Below are 14,147 nucleotides of genomic sequence, written 5' to 3'. Positions count from 1 at the left end.
TCCCTGCAAATTTTAGGATTGTTTGTTGTAGCTCTGTGAAGAATGCTGGTGTTACTTTGATAAGGATTGTATTGAATGTGTAGATTGTTTTGGGTAGTAATGACGTTCTAATATTTGTTCTTCCAATCCAGGAGCATGGAATATTTTTCCTGTGTGTGTGTGTCTTCAATTTCTTTCATAAGCTTTCTATAGTTTCCAGTGTGTAGATTTTTCACCTTTGGTTAGAGCTGACAGCTCAGAGCCTGGAGCCTGCTTTGGATTCCATGTGTCTCTCTTTCTCTCTCTCTCACCCTCTCCTGCTCACTGTCTCTCTCTCAAAAAAAAGTTTAAAAAAATAAAGATATTATTTATATTTATAAATATATATAATTTATTATATATTTTTAAAAAATATATAAATATATAAAATATAAAAATTTATATAAATGTAAATAAAGATATTTACAATCCTCATTTACCGTTGTCAATGCTTTTTATTTATGTATATACAAACTTCTTTTTTTGGGTGTGTAGATCCAAATTTCTACCCGGTATTATTTTTTCTCTGTCTAGACTTCTTTTAGTATTTTTTTCATGAAGAGGATTTATTTCTTGTATTTGAAAGATACTTCATTAGCTACAAAATAGGTTGATTTTTTTGTGTGTGTTTTGCCCACCCCTCCCCCTCCCCCATTTTAGAGATCTGACTACTATGTTTTGGCTTACGTTGTTTCTAACAAGTTGTCATTCTTAAATTTGTTACTCTGATTATACAAATCTCTTTTTTTTCCTTTTGCCTGATTTTTATGTTTTTTCCCCCCCGTCACTGGTTTTCTGAAACTTTTAAAAAAGACTTTTATTTTTGGGGTGCCTGGGTGGCTCAGTTGGTTAAACGTTTGACTTCAGCTCAGGTCATGATTTCGCAGTCCATGAGTTTGAGCCCGGCGTCCGGCCCTGTGCTGACAGCTTGGAGCCTGGAGCCTACTTTGGATTCTATGTCTCCCTCTCACTGCCCATCCCCTGCTTATGCTCTGTCTCTGTCACTCTCAAAAATGAATAAATGTTTAAAAAAATTTTTTTTTAAAGACTTATTTTTTTTTAACGTTTATTTATTTTTGAGACAGAAAGAGACAAAGCGTGAACGGGGGAGGGTCAGAGAGAGGGAGACACAGAATCTGAAACAGGCTCCAGGCTCTGAGCTGTCAGCACAGAGCCCGATGCAGGGATCGAACTCACGGACCGCGAGATCATGACCTGAGCCGAAGTCAGCCGCTTAACGGACTGAGCCACCCAGGCGCCCCTAAAGACTTATTTTTAAATAATTCCTACACCCAGCGTGGGTCTGGAACTCACAACCCCGAGATTAAGAGTTGCATGCCATACCAACTGAGCCAGCCACAAGTCCCTTTAGCAATTTATGAAATGCTTTAGTGTGTGTTTTTTCATATTTCTTTTGCTTGGGGTTTGTTTTTTGGATCTGTAGATTTATACTTTTCATCAAAACTGGCAAGTTTTCTGCCATTGTTTATTTTGTAAACTTACTGCTTATTGTTTTTATTGTGTTTGTTTTGGTTTTGCCATCATTTAAGTATTTTCCTCCATTCCTTTAAATATTTCCTTTCCCGGGGCGCCTGGGTGGCTCAGTAGGTTAAGCGGCCGACTTCGGCTCAGGTCATGATCTCAGAGTCAGTGAGTTCAAGCCCCGCGTCGGGCTCTGTGCTGACAGCTCAGAGCCTGGAGCCTGTTTCAGATTCTGTGTCTCCCTCTCTCTGACCCTCCCCCGTTCATGCTTTGTCTCTCTCTGTCTCAAAAATAAATAAACGTTAAAAAAATTAAAAAAAAATATTTCCTTTCCCATCCATATCCCTTCAGGCAGCCAGTCAACATGTATGTTTGTATGCTTAGTGTTTCATACTCACAAAGGTCTATTTTTTTTTTTTTTTTTAATGTTTAGTTATTCTTGAGAGAGAAAGAGAACAGTGGAGAGGCAGAGAGAGGGAGATGGGATCCAAAGCAGAGAGCCTCATGCAGGGCTCGAATTCATGAACTGTGAGATCATGACCTGAGCAGAAACCAAGAAGTCAGATGCTTAACCGAATGAGCCACCCAGGCATCCCTGTCCTTTTTGTTTTTTTAAATCTTTGTGTTTTCATTTAGGTAGTTTCTACTGCTTTTTTTGAAAATTTTTTTTAAGTTTATTTATTTAAGTAATCTCTCTACTCAATGTGGGTCTCAAACTCAAAACCCCAAGCTCAAGAGTCACATGCGCTTCCGACTGAGCGAGCCAGGCGCCCCAAGTATCTTTAATTCCTGATAATGTTCTTCTTCACAGTCTGATTGATGTTAATCCTATTAAGTGTATTTTTGTCTCCAGAAGTTTTGACTTGAGTCTTTCTCTTTGTTTTTTAAAGTATCTTCTATTTCTCTCCTGCTTATGCTTTGCTTTTACATTCTTGAGTATGTGGAATACATTTTCTTAAATTTCTCTATTTATTTTTGAGAGATGCTCGGGGGTAAGGGCAACAGGAGGGGGACAGAGGATCTGAAGCAGGCTCTGCGCTGATGGCAGAGAGCCCTATGTGGGACTTCAACCTCAACAAACCATGAGATAGATCATGACCTTAGCTGAAGTTGGACACTCAACCGACTGAGCCACCCAAATGCCCCAGAGCATGTGAAATACATTTTAAATAACTGTCTTAATGTTCTTGTCTAGTTCTGTCATCTGTGTCCTTTTTGGGTCTGTTTCTATTAAATATCCTTTCTTCATTATGGATTTTAATTCCTTGCTTCTTTGTTTGCCTGATAATTTTTTACTCATGTAACTTACCAGACATTGTGAGGTTTGTTGCAGTGCTGGGTTTTTGTTTTTTGTGTGTGTTTTGTTTTGATGAACATGAGTGGGGGAGAGGGATGAGAGTGGGGGAGAGAGAATCTTAAGCAGGAGCCACATGCAGGGCTTGATCCCACAACCCTGGGATCATGACCTGAGCCAAAATCAAGTCAGACGCTCAACCAACTGAACCACCCAGGTGCCCCTGTATGTATGTTGTTTGTTTTGACTCTGGGAGGCAGTTACTTGGAAACAGTTTGGTCCTATTGAGGATTGCCTTTATGTTTTGTTAGGCAGGCCTGGAACAGGTCTCCAGTGTTAATTTAACTCCATTACTAAAGCAGTAGTTGCCCTGTGTTGTATAGGTCTTTCTACCTTGGCTATTGGGAACATGAGTTATTCTAGACCCTATGTGATATCTGAAGATTGTTTCATCTACTCATTTGTAAGTAATTCTTATATAGGCCTCAGTTTTCTCAAGCAGAAGCTGATTAGCAGTTAGCCAAAGGCTGGAGGGAATGTTCTGCAGATATCTGAGCTTGCTATCTCTTCATTCTGTCCTGTAAATTCTAGCCACCAAGGCCTCTCCAAATTCTGTGAGACAATACTCCTTTTGGGTTGCTCCTCTATGCTGTGAACAAAATTCTGTAGGCAGTAAGTTGGGGACACTTGTAGGACTCATCTCATTTGTTTCCCTTCTCTCAGATCACTGTCCTGTGCCACTACTGTTCAGTGTTGAAAACTGATGTTTCATGTACTTGGCCATTTTTTTTAGTTGTTTGAGGTGGGAGGGTGAATCTGGTACCTGTTAACTTCCATCATGGCTAACAGTGAAAGTTAAATAGTATTGCAACTTACCCCTCATTTGTGTGGGATATAAAACATTTTGTGTATTTTTGTTGCCACCGGAGTACCTCAATGTTTGTAGCATGTATATGTAGCATTCATGTGTTTGTTTTTAGTGCTCATACTCTGTTTGGACATTTTTTTTTTTTCTTAATTTTTTTTTTTTCAACGTTTTTTATTTATTTTTGGGACAGAGAGAGACAGAGCATGAACGGGGGAGGGGCAGAGAGAGAGGGAGACACAGAATCGGAAACAGGCTCCAGGCTCCGAGCCATCAGCCCAGAGCCTGACGCGGGGCTCGAACCCACGGACCGCGAGATCATGACCTGGTTGAAGTCGGACGCTTAACCGACTGCGCCACCCAGGCGCCCCTCTGTTTGGACATTTAATGTTACTACCACATTGTGTGGTCCATAGACTAATGTGGTTGTGAACTGTTTGTTACTGGTCTACAGAGAGAGAAGTATAAAAATTTGGAGTAAGCATAATTTTTTAAAATTTATTTTGAGAAAGTGTGAGTGGGGGAGGGCAGAGAACAAGAGGCAGAGAGAATCCCAAGTAGGCGCCATGCTCAGTGCAGGTTTGATCTCACAACTGCAAGATTATGACCTGAGTGGAAATCAAGAGTCGGATGCCTAACCACCTGAGCCACCCAGGTACCCCTGGAGTGAGCATTATTTTATAAAAATCCATTTGATGGGGTGCCTGGCTGGCTCAGTTGGAAGAGCATATATATGCCTCTTGATCTCGGGGTTGTGAGTTTGAGCCCCACATTGGGTATAAAGATTACTAAAAATAAATTTAAAAAATTTTTTTTTAACGTTTATTTAATTTTGAGACAGAAACAGCGTGAACAGGGGAGGGGCAGAGAGAGAGGGAGACACAGAATCTGAAACAGGCTCCAGGCTCTGAGCGGTCAGCACAGAGCCCGATGTGGGGCTCAAACTCACAGACTTAACCGACCGAGCCACCCAGGCGCCCCTGAAATAAATAAATTTAAAAAAATACAGCAAGGAGTGATTGTTAACAACAAAAAACCCATCTGTTGTACACTGGAAATAAAAAATCTGGTCCTTCAACCACTGGTAATTTGAGGAGCTATGTGTTGGAATCTGCCCAGAATGACTAACTTCACTAAGGGGTTAGACATCACTGGCTAGGTCAGAAAGTGTTTGTAGATAAGGATCCAAAGCCCTAATTCCAGGATTCTGGGCAGATTATCTGTCTGCTTACTTACCTGCAGCTAAATACTGCCTTTTAAACTGTGCCTCATCCCTATGGCTCTAGCTTTGAAGTCTCTCTATTTTCAACCCGGTTTTTCCCCATTCCTCAGGGCTTTTCATCAAACTTGTTGACTAATATATTCACAAAAGGATTAGGAGTTGGAAGCAAAGATTTTGGATTCTGCTGAAAGTAACTGACTTTTTATTTTATTTTAATCTTCAAAGCATTTAAGCATTTTCTAGGACTCTGACTCCAATATAGTTAGTGTCCACCTGTCATGTAATCTCTTCTCCCTTTCTCTGTCCTTCTAAACAAGTGTCCCCTCTACTGTTTTAATGTTTGGTTGGAGATGGTCTCCAATGCATACAGTAGGCACTAAAATTAAAATGTCTGTTGAATTTAAATATTTACTGAATTGAGTAAGCTGTTTTTTCATTGATCATTTGTTTTGTCCATTTTGCTTGTGTTATTTCATTTCTTTACAAGTTTGTTACAGCTAAACAAGAAGAAAGTCCAGTTTGAAAAACTAATGGACTCCATTCTGTGTGTATGTGTGTGAGAGAGTCAGTAATTGTCTAACAGGAGAGCCCTTTTAATCTTCTATATCTTCATTTTTATTTTAATTATTATTATTACTATTATTATTTTATTTTTTATTAAAAAAATTTTTTAATGTTTATTTTAGAGAGAGTGTGAGTAGAGGAGGGACAAAGAGAGAGGGAGACAGAATCCGAAGCAGGCTCCAGGTTCTGAACTGTCAGCAGAGCCCTATGTGGGGCTTGAACCCGTGAATGTGAAATCATGACCTGAGGTGAAGTTGGATGCTCAACTGACTGAGCCACCCAGGCGCCCCTATTTCATTATTTTTTTAAAAAACTTTTTAATGTTTATTTTATTTTTGAGAGAGAAACAGAGTGTGAGCACGGGAGGAGCAGAGAGGGAAACAGAATCTGAAGAAGGCTCCAGGCTCTGGGCTATCATCACAGACCCTGATGCTTGAACCCACGAACTATGAGATCATGACCAGAACCAAAAGTCAGAGACTTAACTGATTGAGCCACCCAGGCGCCCCTATAGCTTCCTTTAAAAAAATTTTTTTTAATTTATTTTAAGAGCGAGATTATTGGGGGGAGGGGGCGCAGAAACAGAGATGGAAGGAGGGAAGAGAGAGTGCCCGCACGAGCATCCCAGGCAGGCTCTGCACTGTCAGTGCAGATGCAGGGCTCGAACTCCCAAATCATGAGATCATGACCTGAGCCGAAATCAAGAGTCAAACACTTAAACCGACTGAGCTACCCAGGTGCCTGTATCTTTTAAGCTTCTACTTATTATCATATTTCTAGCTTTCTTGTGGTATGTACTCCCAATTCTAATTTATTGCTTCTGAGTAATACTTGGTAGTATAAAGTACCTGGTAGTCAGGTTGCCTCTTTCTGTGTGTTCTTTCTTTTCCTTTTCTCCATTTCACCAGTTAACAGCATTCTTGGGTCTCATTTGAGATCTGGTGTGCTTTGGGGGCACATTTATAAATGATATAAATGATACCCTTCTCTGGATATTACTTTTGGGATATATATGAAAACTGATAGTAGAGCAGGTTAAAATGGCAAGAATTTAAGTTAATACCAAATAATCTACAGGATTCCTAAGTAGTAACTTAAATCAACCATATGTCTAAATACAACTATTGTAAAGAAAATGCAAATACAATTGTATTGTAGCTTTTTCTCTCACTTTATTTACTAATTTTCAGAATAATGCAGTGGTTTCCTATTATTCAAAGATAATGAGTTCTTTGTTTTTGTTTCTGTCATTGAGAGTGCATCAATTTAAACATATTCGAAGTTTTCAATCCATTGTAGCTGTTATTTTTTTGTTGCTCAAACTGACTCTTCTTTTCACCAGTGGAATTTTATCCAGGCTGGCTCTTGAATCTGCTTTTGTAATATTTTTGTAAATTATTATGAAACATGTCAAATTTATAGAAAAGTTGCAAAAATGGCACAAAGAACTATTCATCTGCTTTTCCCTGGATTCCCCATATTTGCTTTATAATTCCTTTTGGCATGACCATAAGTATATAGAACTCCTAAGTCGTTATTAGAAATAGCTTTGTTGCTTTCTGGCATGAAAGCCAAAGTCACCTTTGTATTTTCCCTGTCCCAGCTTAGAATCTGTTAACTTCTCAGTGGAATCTTGGTTCCTTTTAGTGAGAAATGGGATTTTAGGCATATAGTCTGGGTGCTAGGGGTGGGGTACTCATTGCTACTGAGTTGGTCATTATTTCTAGACCTTTTCAGTAAACGCCACTATGAAATGTTTTTTTTTTTTTTAATTAAAAAAAGTTTTTAATGTTTCGTTTTGAGAGCAAGCGCGTGCTGTTTCTTTTTGAGAGGGCAAGCGCGAGCAAGTGGGGAAGGGGCAGAGAGAGAGGGAGACACAGAATCTGAAGCAGGCTCCAGGCTCTGAGCTGTCCGCACAGAGCCTGATGCAGGGCTTGAACTCAGGAACCATGAGATCATGACTTGAACCAGTCGGATTCCCAACTGACTGAGCCAGCCAGGTGCCCCACAACTATGAAATGTTTTAAAGATACTTACTAAAACTTTTCAAAAAATGAATGTTCTTGAAAACTTTGCTTCTTTGTTTTTTAAAGAACAGAAAACTTATTTTTAGTGAGAAGTTAAGCAGAATGTGAGATTTTTCAGTAATGCGTATGTTGCATTATAATAAATACTTCACTTTCATCCACCTAATCATAAACTTAAAGCTAGGATGTGACCATCACTGTAGTATATCTCATGACTAGCAAATACGTATTTAACAGATATTTGAATGAGTGAAGATTGAATAGAAGTAAATATTGGTTTTAAGATCTTAATATCCTATCAGGCATTTAATAAATGGTGGTTCTTCTTAAGGCTTTTTAAAAACATTTTTTAAAATTTATTTTGAGAGACAGCCAGAGTGTGAGAGTGGGGGAGGGGCATAGAGAATCCCAAGCAGGCCCCACACTGCCAGCATAAGGCCCAACATGGGGTTGAACCCATGAACTATAAGCTATGACCTGAGCTGAAGTCAAGAACCGGATGCTTAACCAACTGAGCCACCCAGGCACCCTCTTTTTATGGCTTTATATTTTTCTTAATTTATGTAATTTCCAGGCTTAAAATAACCTCATTTTTGTTTCCTCTTAATGTTTCATTACAGGATTGAAGAAGATGCTCCTGCTCCCTCTACCTCTGCAGATAAAGTGGATAGGTAAGATTGTTTACAGAGTACAGTTAGATTTTATCTCTGGAACATAAACGTAAGAACTATATAACTTGAGGGCAGTGTCATTATTTATTAAAAAAATTTTTTTAATGTTTATTTTTTGAGAAACAGAGCATGAGTGGGGGAGGGGCAGAGAGAGAAGGAGACAGAATCCGAAGCAGGTTCCAGGCTCTGAGCTGTCAAGACAGAGCTGGATGTGGGGCTTGAAGCCACAAGCCATAAGATCATGACCTGAGCCGAAGTTGGATGCTTAACCAACTGAGCCACCCAGGCACCACAGTATCACTATTATTATTTTTTTAAATTATTATTTTTTAAAATGTTTATTCACCCTTGAGTGAGAGAGAGAGAGAAAGAGAGAGAGAGAGAGAGAGAGAGAGAGAGAGAGAGAGAGAGAGAGACAGAGCACAAGCAGGGGAGGGGCAGAGAGAGAGAGAGAGGGAGACACAGAATCTGAAGTAGGCTCCAGGCTCTGAGCTGTCAGCACAGAGCCCGACACAGGGCTGAAGCTCATGAGCCATGAGGTCATAGCCACCCAGAGAAGCCCCTAACTTGTGTGTAATTTAAAGTATAGTCTTGGGCCACCTGGGTGGCTCAGTCACTTGTGTCCGACTTTGGCTTAGGTCATGATCTCATAGTTCATGGGTTCAAGCCCCACATCGGGCTCTGTGCTGACAGCTCAGATCCTGGAGCCTGCTTCGGATTCTGTGTCTCCTTCTCTCTGCCCCTCCCCTGCTCACGCTCTTGTCTCTATCTCTTTCAAAATAAATAAACATTAAAAATTTAAAAAATATATAACGTATGGCATCCTCCTGACAGTGATGTCTTCTGGTTTTTCACATTAAAATATTAAATTTTAAGTTACTTAGTTCTCCTTATTCATTACATGCCTGGCAAATGTTAACCTATCTTTGAATACTCATGAGCTGTGAGGTCATGACTTGAACAGAAGCTGGACGTTTATTTATTTATTTATTTTTTTAGTGTTTATTTTTTAGAGAGAGCAAGCAGGAGAGGGTCAGAGAGAGAGGGAGACAGGATCCCAACCGGGCTCTGTGCTGCTAGCAGAGAGCCCCATGTGGGGCTTGAACTCTTGAACCGTGAGATCATGACCTGAGCTGAAGTTAAATGCTTAGTTGACTGAGCCACCCAGGCGTCCCAGGATTTCTTTTGATATTATAGTGATAAATAAATGTGAGTTAGCTAGGCCTTGCCACAGTGGTCAGAGGTTTAAAGAGGTTAAAGTGTAATGGTTTAAATGTAGCAGGTATTCAGGGCACTGGATGAGTCAGTGGATTGTCTGACTCTTGATTTTGTCTCAGGTCATGATCCCAGGGTCGTGGGATCCAGCTCCATGCTGGCTCCATGCTGTGTGTGAAGAATCCTGCTTAAGATTCTCTCTCTTTCCCTATGCCTTTCTTCCCTGCTTGCACTCTCTCTAAAGTAAATTAAAAAAATACATAGCAGGTATTCCAAAAAATGTGGGTTTTAAACAGTATTTGACACTTGAAAAACTTTTTTCTTGCAGTTTGGATGTGGATAATGAAGCTAAGAAACTGTTGGGTTTAGGACAGAAACATCTGGTGATGGGGGATATTCCAGCAGCTGTCAATGCATTCCAGGAAGCAGCTAGTCTTTTGTAAGTACTGTGTTTTGATATGATGTGCTATATTTTGTTCGTTAAAAGGTTGTCTTCTGGTGCCTGGATGGCTGAGTCGGTTAAGCGTCTGACTCTTGATTTTGGCTCAGGTCATGATTTCATGGTTTTGGGGTTTGAACCTGTATTGAGCTCTGCACTGTCAGTGGGGAGCATGCTTAGGATTCCCTCTCCCTCTCTCTCTGCTCAAATACATATAAATACATATATATACATATGTATATATATATATATATATATATACATATGTATATATGTACATATGTATATATATGTATATATATATATGGTTGTCTTGTGGGGGAAAGAATTTTAAAAGATTGGATATTTTTCATGTACAAGTTTATTCCTGTAACTAATGATGAGACTTACATATCACTGAGCAATTTTGGTCTTTGCTTTTCCTGAGTAAGGTAATTTGTTTTTCCAACCACCACTGATTAGGGTGGCCAACCTGTCCTGCTTTGTTCTGGGACTTTTCTAAATTTTTTATTTTTTAATGTTTTATTTATTCTTGAGAGAGGGAGAGAGTGCGCACGTGCCTGAACATGAGTGGGGGAGGGGCAGAGCTAGAGAGATACACAGAATCCGAAGCAGGCTCCAGGCTCTGAGCTGTCAGCACAGAGCCTGATGCGGGGCTCGAGCCCACAAGCCGCAAGATCATGAGCTGAAGTTGGATGACCAACCAGCTGAGCCACCCAGGCGCCCCTGTTCTGGGAATTTTCTAATTTAACATTGGAAGTTCTGTGTCTGGGGAAACTCCTCAAAGTCCAAGCAAGCCGTAGGGGCTCCTGGGTGGGTAATTCAGTTGAGCAACCAACTTGTGATTTTAGATCAGGTCATGATCCCAGGGTGGGATCGAGCCCCCCCGCCCCCCCCGTCAGGCTCGGAGCATGGAGCCTGCTTAAGATTCCCTCCCTCCCTCCCCACCCCCCCTCACCTGCTCAAGTGCTTTCTTTTCTCTCTTTAAAAAAAAAAAAAAAAAAAAGTCCCAGGTAAGCCATAACGGCCACCCTACCACTAATGCTGATATAAGTGCAGAATTTTTCATATCGTTAGCACCTTTACTCTCTGTTGCAACTATTTGGAAGTTGGCAGCTACCACTAGGTGGCCATATATATCTACATCATGAGGAAGCAGATTAGCTTTATTTAGTGCCTCAAAAGTGATTTATTTTAACCAAAGAGTTTAATGTATCCGTTTAACTGGAAGAGAAGAAATTTAAGTTGAATCTTCAAGCAATAGCCTTTCAGCCTATGACCTGGTTTGAGCTAGTTTCTCAATATAGGTAACATCCTGTTACCAGTAGCAGTTGAAGTTAGTCATGTTCCCTGATGAGTTGAGTAGTTATATGGAGTTGAGTTGAAGAAATCCTTATAATAGAAATGCTTATAATAAAACTGGGTTTCAGGCTCACAGTGATTAAAAGCCTCTGGCTTTTTCATTCCTTCTTATTCAGTAAGGGTCGTATCAGTCCATTCGTGTCTCAACCCCACTACTTCTCCCAATAGAGCAGAATCTTATTCCTAGATGTCTGCATTAATATAGTGTCTAATTCCTTTTTTTTTTTTTTTTTTTTTTTTTGCTTTTTTTAATGTTTGTTTATTCACTTTGAGAATGGGGGGAGGGGCAAAGAGAGAGGGAGAGACAGAATTCCAAGCAGGGTCCAGGATCAGCATGGAGCCCAACATGGGGCTTCATTCCACAATGAGGAGATGATGACCTGTGCCGAAATCAAGAGTTGGATGCTTAACGATCTGAGCCACCCTATCTAGATCTTAATAGCTAAAACTTACATATAGTGCTGTCTGAATGTCTAAGCATCGTACTTTTGTATACATTAATTCAATTCTTAGAATAGATCTTTGAGCAGTTCTTAACATTTCTACATTAAGGCACTGTGAGTCTAAGGTTATACAGCTAAAGTTTAGAGATGTGATTTGAACCCAGACAGTCTTACTCCAGAGAGTCTTACCCTCTATAACATGATGTCTTTCCATATATTTTATTAGTCTTTTAGGTTCCAGCTAAAGGTCCTTTAACTATTCTGGCCTATGCTGACACCCATCTTCTAGCAGGAGAAATATCTATTAATGTAGTTTGTCTCTTAAGATTATATACTCTAACCATAGCAAATTGATGTTAATTGGAATGTATATGTAGAGAGACCAGGCAATAACCCTTTGACCTTGACTTGAAAGCAAGAGGAGGGGAATATTGGTTTCCTAGAGAGATGTGTTACTGAAGAAATGTCATTTTAGAGTTTAAAGAACTAGAAATGAATGTTTTAGACTAGATGTTAATTCAGGTCTTAGACGTTTCTTCTCTTTGTAGAGGTAAGAAGTATGGAGAGACCGCTAATGAGTGTGGAGAAGCCTTCTTTTTCTATGGGAAATCACTTCTGGAGTTGGCAAGGTATGTCTTTTAAGCCACAGTTTTTAAGTAGGGTGTTTTGTGTAACATTATGATGGTCTCTTTAAAAACTTAAGGTTTCTTTGTTTGCCAGGATTGTTTACTAGCTTTGTGATTTCACATGAGCTAAGTGAACTGGGGGTTTAGGAGGAACAGGACATATTGATGGAAGTTTTCAAAGGCACTTGAAGCAGAGTAAAGTTATGCATGGGTTTTGACTTTTGGGGTCTTTAGAGGCAGAGATGTTTCTATTAGTGAATGGTCAATAATTTATTGAAGTCCAGTATAGAGAGAACTTTTAAAAACACTCTCATCCCAAAACAGTCATCCTTAAAAGCACTCTCAGCCCAGAACAATCATCCTTAACAAGGACTGAATGAAGGACAATTTGAAAACATTAGCATATGAGAATCTCTCGTAAATAAAACTCATAAGTAGTCTAAACTCTTGGAAACTGGTGTATTTTCCACTGAAGTTTATTAACCAGAATAGAATCTGTTGAGGGTACACAAACTAGCAAATAATTTGTGCCCTGTTTAATCTGGTAAGTTTTCTAATTTGTAGATCATTCCCATGATTTGTCATGAAAGTCTTGCCAGAATGTTTTTTTTTTTTTTTTTTTTTTTTTTAAATTTATTTTTGGGACAGAGAGAGACAGAGCATGAACGGGGAAGGGGCAGAGAGAGAGGGAGACACAGAATCGGAAACAGGCTCCAGGCTCTGAGCCATCAGCCCAGAGCCTGACGCGGGGCTCGAACTCACGGACCGCGAGATCGTGACCTGGCTGAAGTCGGTCGCTTAACCGACTGCGCCACCCAGGCGCCCCTTGCCAGAATGTTTTTAAGCCATCTAGAGAAATGCGGGTGGATGCGAAGTTTAGGAAGTACAATGGCTATAACGTAAAGGGAATATATTGATTTTGTTCTTTTGACAAGAGTCATCAGTATTTTTTAGGTGGCTGGATGAAGGGTATGCTTTTTTCTTTCAGTACTTTTACAGTCTTAATTTATATTAGTTTTGATTGTTGCTTTTCGTCTCTGAAAACTTAGTTTATATTCCCTGCACTTGATTGCTCTTCTGTTGCTTTTATAATATAGGACTGTAATTTTTGTCTTAGAAAAACTGTTAGTTCTATCCATCATACCTCTGGTGCTTTCTCCTTTTATTCTCCTAGAATGGAGAATGGTGTGTTGGGAAATGCCCTGGAAGGTGTGCATGTGGAAGAGGAGGAAGGAGAAAAAACAGAAGATGAATCTCTGGTAGAAAATAATGATAACATAGATGGTATGTGGAGTTGCATGTGACATTCAGAAGATGCGACGTATATTTCTTGTGTACAGATGATGGAAGTAAGGCTCTCCCTATCCTGGATGGTCTCTCCCTAAGTTGCTAGGGGGTAAATAACCTGCATCTAGTGGAGACTACAGTGGAGGTAGCCAGTTACTGAAACTGACAGCTGGCTTTTGTAAGAGGAAAACTTAATTTCCCCAATAAATGTGTTAAATTGATACTTTTAAATATACAACAACTTTAAATATTTTTCTGATGCAAAAATTTTAAAAGTCTGTGCAGCTCAGTGATTTTAATAGTCATGGTTTTGGAGTCTTTACACTTTTTGTGGCTAAGAAAATTAAATGTTAAATTCTAAGTAGAGTTTGGCTACTAGAGTTTTACATGTCAGTTGGAGGTTTATAATGTTCAGAGGAGAGAATAAAGCTTGGCATCTCTTACCTAACTGATAATCAGAATGCTCAAGTAAAAGAGTATCTAATTTAAGGAGCTTGGGTTTCTTTTGCAATAAGTTGCTCTGCTATCTGGGACTTTTTCCCTTTGCTTTTCTCAAGGGGGTAGATAAGCTTTAGGTCATCGCTAAAATTTAAGCCAGGTTGTTTGAGGGTTTAAAGGGAATGTATTTTTAG

General features: G+C 39.6%; 1 protein-coding gene across 7 annotated transcripts in view; it reads left to right on the top strand.

Annotated features, from left to right (window-relative positions):
• Window positions 1–14,147, top strand: part of NASP (nuclear autoantigenic sperm protein) — a 44,402-nt gene that overhangs the window by 19,949 nt on the left and 10,306 nt on the right. For all 7 annotated transcript variants that reach the window (XM_058717568.1, XM_058717572.1, XM_058717571.1 and 4 more), the window contains 4 exons: window positions 8,093–8,143; window positions 9,687–9,797; window positions 12,151–12,231; window positions 13,403–13,512. In XM_058717568.1, coding sequence (XP_058573551.1) covers window positions 8,093–8,143; window positions 9,687–9,797; window positions 12,151–12,231; window positions 13,403–13,512 — 353 coding nt within the window. The remainder of the gene's footprint in view (window positions 1–8,092; window positions 8,144–9,686; window positions 9,798–12,150; window positions 12,232–13,402; window positions 13,513–14,147) is intronic.

The sequence above is a fragment of the Neofelis nebulosa genome, chromosome 2 (genome assembly GCF_028018385.1).
Source record: "Neofelis nebulosa isolate mNeoNeb1 chromosome 2, mNeoNeb1.pri, whole genome shotgun sequence".
NCBI lineage: Eukaryota > Metazoa > Chordata > Mammalia > Carnivora > Felidae > Neofelis > Neofelis nebulosa.
This window is presented reverse-complemented; position numbering and strand designations above follow the sequence as displayed.